Below are 7,991 nucleotides of genomic sequence, written 5' to 3'. Positions count from 1 at the left end.
GGTAATAAAGACATATCAAAGAAATTGTCAGCGTTAGAAAATTAGCCAGAAAAGTTGTCAATGATTGGCAGCAACAAGTGGTGTTAGTGAAATGTAGAAATGTATGATATTCAACAGATAGATCGTTGAATTAATAACACATGTCACATTTCAATAAATAGTTAATTTGGTAAATTTTAACAGAGATACAAATAAATTGATTTCAAAAGATAGATTGATTTCAACAGATAGTTATCTTTTTAAACAAATTATAATCTTTTAGCCAAAAAGATATTAGAGTTTGGGGCCTAATCATCAAAAAGATTCGGAGATGGACTTATGGCCTAAGTGCCTAATAAATAAATAATTTAATTGATTTATTAGCACTCTGTTTTTTGTTTTTTTACTTTTTAAATTTGTAATAAAAAAATGAAATAATTTAGAATAAAAAGAAGATCATTAAAGTTTTGAAAAAGTTTGAAAAAAAAAATATAACTTTTGTAGCTGTAGGTCAAATACCAAAAAATAATGTTAGAAGGAAGAACTCAAATACCAAAAAAGTAAATTAATTAATTAAAAAAAATAGTATGTAACCTAGACTTATTCTAAGTTTGGGAACTTACCATCTGCACAAAATATTATTATTTTTTTAATTATATTTTTCCATAAGATTACTGATTTATACTATATAAATGAATGAAAGGTAGTTGAGAAGAACCAAATCAAATTCCAACTAGAAGAATATCAACGGCGCCCAAAACGTTTGCAGGTTGGTTTCTCCATCTCTCTATTTTCTTTGAGGACTGGGTACCACAGATTCTATATTTGTAATTTTTTTTTTTTTTTTTTTTGGAACAAATGGTTTTATTTTTATAATTCAAACAATTTATTTTGTATAATTTTTTATATGTATCATTCATACACAAAATTAAATTGATTAGATATTTAAAACATATTTACTATATTTAGTTAAAACCTGTTTAACTATGTGTAGTTAACCTCCCTATTATTTGAAAATAATGACATAACTTTCATATAATTTGTGAACTAAAATACACGCTAATTTCAGTTAACAAAACATATAAATTTACTTTTATACTATCATTTTCTTCCTCCTCTCTCTATATATCACCTCTATATTCACTTACACAATTATCTTGCTCACCAATACACTTGCACAACTTCAATTGGAAGTCAATTACTTATGGGTTACCCACTTTATTCAACCAAAAAGACTTGAGTTGTCCATGAAGTCGTAGATTCACAATCTTTTCGGTTTTTTTTTTTTGTTTTTTTTTTTTCAATTTTTGATATGGGTTTTTGTTCAGATTTGTGAATATTTATATTCCTGGATTTGGTTCTCAAAGTGTCTCAAGATATGATTTTTTTTTTTTTCCTCCTTTGGTGGGTTTTGATGTTTTAGAATTATTTTGTTGGGTTTTCATTTTCGGATAGTACTTGTTCTATGAACTATTTTGAAAATTTTCTGCAAAATACATGTTTTTTAGAAAATATCAAAGTTGTTTCCAAAATTTTAAAAATTATTTTCGCATATTCCGGCGGCTCCAGCGTCAATTTGAGAAGACGAAGCTCACCTGTTTTTAAGAGAGTCATCGGAAAACTAGTCTGGTGAAAAATATATCCACTGTATTCAATCAAAATTCATAACATAATCAAGGTAATTAAACTCACCAACTAGAGATTTAATAAAAATTAAACAAAAAAATCAAACCCATCACCACAGTTTATCAAATCAAGATTAGTCACCCATTGCAAAACAAGTCCAGGTAGCTTAATAAATTATAAATTATAGAGTAATGTTTGGTTGAATAAGTTGTAAAATAATTTTTTACTATGTAATGTCTTTTTTGCCTTTATAAGATTTGTGATTTCATTTAAAATACATTTTTTTTTATTTTTCTTCATTTTATTATATTTTCTTTTCTTTTTCTCCTTTTTTTTTTTTTTTTTTTTTTCCTTCTCTTCTTTTTGCTGTTAATTTTGTTTAATTTATTAAAATTAATACCAATTAATATTCATGTTCTAATTTATATTAATGTTGTGATTTCATTACATATTATTTTTTTATATTCATTTTAATTATTTATTTATGTATTTCTTTTCCTTATTGTTGTTATTATTATTATTATTATTATTATTATTATTATTAAGTGTAATTTTTTTTTTCATTACAATACCAATTAATAATATGAAAATTAATTTTTTTATTTATTAATTCATTACAATAACACCAATTAATTCATTTTCTAACCCACCGTCGGTAGCCCCTTCTCTCCAATGTTTTCAAACCCGGATCGGACTGGCTGGTTGGACTGGTTGAATCGGGAATCAGGCCTTGTTCTGTTCAATCCCCTAAACCCGGAGTGCGAGCAAAACCGGTGACCCGGTGGTCGATCCGGCAAAATCGGTGACCGGGACCGAGTCGGGAGGGTCGGCCCGGTTTGTTTTTTGTTTTACCTTTGTTTTTTATTCTTTCTTTTATATATATATATATATATATACATATATATAAATATATTTCAAATTTTGACTAAAAATTCTTATTTCAAGAGTCTTCTCTCATAAGAAAGAGTCTCATTGAAAGCTTGAGTCTCATTGAAAGCTTGAGATGATTATGAAAGTCTATTTATATTTATAGGAAAAGATTTTTCAAAGAGAACTTACAAAATTCTATGTGGGATTCAATCAAATTATTTGAAACATATTGATTGGAGGGAGGGTTAAAAATTTCATTTCTCTCCACAATTAAATCTAGCATTCAATCAATTTGTTTGGTGAGAATGTTTAAAAATTTTAATTTCTTTAAAATAAGTGACTTTTTTTTTTTATCAATTATGACTTTATTAAATATTATTAATAAATACTATGCAACAATTTTTATTTTTATTTGATTGTTTACATATGTTTTTATTTATTTATAATTTATAGTTATATTTTTTAATTATATAATATTAATTATGACGTCGCGGTTCGACCGCTATGACTCGATGGTTGAACCGGTGATCCGTCCACCTGGTCCCTTTTCTGGTTCGCTCACCAGTCCGGTTTTGAAAAAATTGCTTCTCACCCACCGCCAATAGCCCCATCTTCTCCTCCTCCTCCTCCTCCTCCTCCTCATCTCACCGTCGGTAGCCCTTTGCAAAACCCTAGCCGCTATTGTGAAGAGAGAGAGAGAGCTAGGGTTTTGTCACGACGTCGATCGCGAAGAAGGAGAGAAAGCTAGGGTTTGTCACGCTGTTGATTGCGAAGAGAGGGAGAGAGCTAGGGTTTTGTCACGGAATCATCATCATCAGGCTATCTCATGACATCAGAGATCGCAAAGAGAGAGAGAAAGAGAGCTAGGGTTTTGTCATGCGATCGTCATCGTCAAGCTATCTCGTGACGCTAGAGATCGCGAAAAAAGAGAGAAAGAGAGAGAGAGAGAGAGAGAAGAAGAAGAAGAAGAAGAAGAAGAAGAAGAAGAAAGAGAGCTTTGGTTCGCCTAACTCACATCCCTTCGCCAGAAATCACCTCTTTGGTATGTGCGAGAGGCATAAATGAGTGTGTTTGGTTTATATACATGGCACACTTGTAATAACTTGAAATTGTGAGAGGCATTTAAGTCATTTTGCCCCTCAAACTCCAGCTGCACGCTTAAGCTGAATCCGAAAAACACTTCCTCCCCCTCTCAAAGAATAATCACCTTTTTGACTTAATTTAAACAAAGTTGATCAATTGAGCTACACCAAACACACAAAAACCACTTAATTTAACCTAAAAGCTTAAATAAGTTGGATTTAAGCTCTACCAAACACCCACAATCAAGGTAATCAAATCCACCAACCATAATCAAAAATTGAATAAAGAAATCAAACCCACCACCATAAACAGTCGGGATTTTTTTTTTCCCGAACTAGAAAGTTTTTATTGATTGCTTGCCACTGTTTTGACCTAACAAACTTCATTGATATAGTGGGCAGCCATTAGAGAAAAAATGAAAAAAAAAAAAAAAAATTATCTGTGTAGGTGTGTATATGTATATATATATATAGGTTTAGGAAATAATGGCATGTTTTTGTAAATTAAAGATATATAAGAGGTATTTTAGTCTTAAAATAAAGCTTACTCTCTTCATGGGTGTGTGAACCTCACAGCCAGTTAACTTGGATGGAAAAGTAGACATAGTCATTTCCCTATGTTAGGGGATAAACCGCAGGGAATGACACCTGAAAATCAACCACACTCGTTCTACTTGATTTTATTTTTAAAATATATTTTATGTTATATTATTTTATTTTTTATAAAAAAAATATAAAAAAAAACTAAAAACTAGATTTTGAGAAAAGTGAAAAAAAATCAACAGCACTAGTTCAATTAGTTAGAACTCCTGGACGATAGTGATTCGAATCTCCTCACTTGCATTCCCGTGTATTTCTTGGGATTTTCTCACCCACTTTGGGAGTTTCTTGTTGTTGATCATGTGTTGTATTTAATCTTATATGAATCAAATAAAAAAAATGTGAAACATTTATGGGGATTTCTCTCACACCTCAAGAGTTTCTTTGTATTGATTATGTGTTGTATTTGATCTTATATGAATCAAATTAAAAAGAAAAACTTGAAAAAAAATCAAAGATATTTATTCATTTCATATGATTTTCGTTTTGTTCAAGTGAAAATATCTTTTTGTTATTTATTTTCATCAAATCAATTCCTATTTTTTCAAATAAAATAAAATAAAAATAGATTGTTAAAACCAGTCGGTGAAATGTATCCACCACCTAGAGCCATGTCATTAAAGGGAAGGGAAGGGAAAGGAAAGGTAAACTATTTTTTATTGGATAAATTATGTAAATAGTGCCTATACTTTATATGATGTGTCAATTTGGTCTCTGTAGTTTCAATTTGCTCGATTTTGCTCATTAATTTAACGGATTGTGTCATTTTAATCCAATAAATAATGGTTGTTAAATTAATTTAACGGAAGGTCAAATAATGTGTCAATTTGGTCCCTATAGTTTCAATTTTCTCAATTTTGACAGGGACTAAATTCACATATTATGGTAAATACGGGGACCAAATTGACACATTGTTTGACTTTCCATTAAATTAACTTAACAACCGTTATTTATTAGACTAAAATGACACAATCCATTAAATTAAGGGAAAAGATCGAGCAAATTGAAACTATATGAACTAAATTGACACATCGTGTAAAGTACAGGAACTATTTGCATAATTTTTCCTTTTTTATTTTTTTTTCAACCTTAAGGATATCAAACCAGAGCCCTCTTTCCTTATGATTTTATAAAACTTGTTATTCAATTAGCTAGATATGGTCCAAGTTCTTTTAGGTGTTGTTAACCAAAATGATTTATCATTAGACTTCTTTATAATATCTCCCATTTCTTTCTTATTTTGTTTTTGTTTATTGAAAAAAGTGGACCAGTGAAAAAATATTTTTATTTTCATAATGTAAGTTTTTTGTGTGCATAGTGCAAATCTTTGTGTGCATGGTACAAGTTCTTCCTGTATGAAAGAGTTGCTCAAAAAAAGATTCTATCTATAATGTAATTATTGTTCAACTGTTTCATTGATTTGTAGTTTTTTTTCTTGTTTATTTGTTTTTACAATTATATATTAAACAAAAAAAATAAAAATAAGAGATTTGTTTGCTATCTCGTGTGATAAAATATGTTTGTAAATATGATGTGCTTTAATTTAAGTTGGGTGGTGGCGAGGGATAGCTATAGACCTATAGGGTTTACCCTACAACAATTGGGTTTAAAGTAACTTTACGTAAATATTCCAACTTGATGGGAATTCCATTATACACTTATCTATTTTTTCCTATTTCATATAATTTGATTAGGTATTAGTATATTTACATCAACTCTGATCATATTTTTATAATTATAAAAATTACACCAACTTACACCTACTCATGAAATCAAGTCCGTTCATTTTCACTTACAAAACTTATAGTATATCAAAAATTGTTTGTTGACCTTGAAACATTACACAATACTCTTAGAAGCCATACAATTACATAATTTCTTCCATTTAGAGACAAGTCCCACGCAATCATGTAACATTCAGAAGCATTAGACAATACTAAAAAACCATCAAATAACTTCCCATCAATTAAGGAGTGTAATTGATCTTTATCATTCCCCCAAATCCTAACATGACTTGAGCATAAAAACACGTTTAGCACTTGAGAGGCTAATAGTAGCTAAATAGTTTTTTTAATTTATAATTTGGTGCTAAATCCAAATGGATGTCTATCTTGTTGCCAGATAACCACATAAACCCATTACAGTAATAATGGAAAATTTTGGCACATCAAGACATGGAACTACTAGCAGAAATGGCGATGCTTCAATTGATGTGGAGGTACTAGTGAAATCTATCAAGGAGAAGTTAGCTAAGTTATCTTGCCCATCTGCTGATTGTTGTATATATAAAGTTCCCAACAAATTTCGGAACATCAATGTATTTCAGAGTCTCAATTGGGCCGCTTCACCATGGCAAAGAAGGCCTAGAAGACATGGAAGACCACAAGTGGAGGTACTTCAACTATTTCATGCAGCGGAGTCAAAAGAGTTTGGAGGAATTGGTCAAGTTCATGGGGGAAAATGAAGAACGAATCCGCGGATATTATGCAGAAACAATCAGCCTCAACAGTGACAAATTTTTGGAAATTATTCTTGTGGATGCTGCATTTATCATTGAAGTCCTATTGAGGTACCGGTTTGATGATTTAATAACTCCAAATGATCGGATATTTAGGAAACCGTGGATGATTAATGATATAAGCCAAGACTTGTTATTGCTTGAAAATCAACTTCCGTTTTTTGTAATCCAAGATCTTTTCGAAATGACCAATATAAACTTGGTCTTTAACGAAAATGAGACCTTCTCCTACCCCTTTGTTTGTCTCACCCTTCATTGGTTTCTTAATTCAAACAAAATACAAGAACGTCCAGTTCTACAGGATATTAACCCCTTAGAAGTAAAACATTTTCTTGATTTGCTAAGAAGTTGTCTCGTACCAAGAAAAAGTTTGCGACATACTAAAGGGAAATTTGAATTTATACCAAGTGCAACAGAGCTTCATGAGGCTGGAGTGAAGTTTAAGGTAAGTTCAAGCAAAAGTTTATTTGACATAAAATTTAGCGGCAATGTTTTGGAAATCCCACAGAAAAAAATAAATGATTCGACAGAACGTTTGCTACGAAACATTATTGCCTATGAGCAATGTCATTGTAAAGTTAAGTTTGTGACTGATTACACCGTGATTTTGGTTTACCTTATCAACACTTCCAAGGATGTCGAGTTACTTGTTAAAGCCAAAGTTGTTGAGAACTGGCTAAGTGACAACAATGATGTGTCAAATCTCTTTAACAGACTTGGCAAAGAAGTTATCTTGGACACTAATGCATATTATTTTACTAAACTTCATAAAGAGTTAAATGACTACTATAAAATTCGTAGCCACAAGTGGAACGCAACCTTGAGGCATAACTACTGCAATACTCCCTGGCAGGTCTTATCTATTTTTGTGGCTGCTATTCTCCTTGGACTCACCTTCATACAATCATTATGTTCTCTAGTATCTTGTAATAAGTGATAGATGGATAGTTATGATTGTAATGTACTTACAATGTTGTTTACCTTTCATTGTTGCATGCGGCTTTGGTTATCTAATTTTTCTATTTTAAGGATTTTGTTCTTTGAGGCTCATCTTTTTGCTGGTTTGAATTGGGTTCCAGGTGCTCTGTTTGGAGTGTTGCGTTGGTCTCTTTCCATTTTGGTTTCTTTTTACCAACTTTTGTTCTTTAGGTTCTTTAGGTGCTTATTGATGTTCTTGTGATGTACCACTGTTCTATTCATATGTTTTTCGTCAACAAAATTTATTTTTGTTGAACAAAAAAAAAAAACAAAAAACAAAAAACAAAAATTTTGCAATTTGTTTTTTTTTTTACTTGTCTCCATCAACTAAAACCATT

General features: G+C 30.6%; 1 protein-coding gene across 1 annotated transcript; it reads left to right on the top strand.

The window, feature by feature from the left end:
• Window positions 1-555: 555 nt before the first annotated feature.
• On the top strand, window positions 556-7,725 carry LOC114277396 (UPF0481 protein At3g47200-like). Its single transcript, XM_082895821.1, has 2 exons — window positions 556-748; window positions 6,279-7,725. Exon 2 carries the CDS (start codon window positions 6,473-6,475, stop codon window positions 7,610-7,612), a length of 1,140 nt encoding a protein of 379 aa, XP_082751947.1. The 5' UTR covers window positions 556-748; window positions 6,279-6,472; the 3' UTR covers window positions 7,613-7,725.
• The last annotated feature ends 266 nt before the right edge of the window (window positions 7,726-7,991 follow it).

This window comes from Camellia sinensis, chromosome 11 (assembly GCF_055761805.1).
Source record: "Camellia sinensis isolate YWXY chromosome 11, ASM5576180v1, whole genome shotgun sequence".
NCBI lineage: Eukaryota > Viridiplantae > Streptophyta > Magnoliopsida > Ericales > Theaceae > Camellia > Camellia sinensis.
This window is presented reverse-complemented; position numbering and strand designations above follow the sequence as displayed.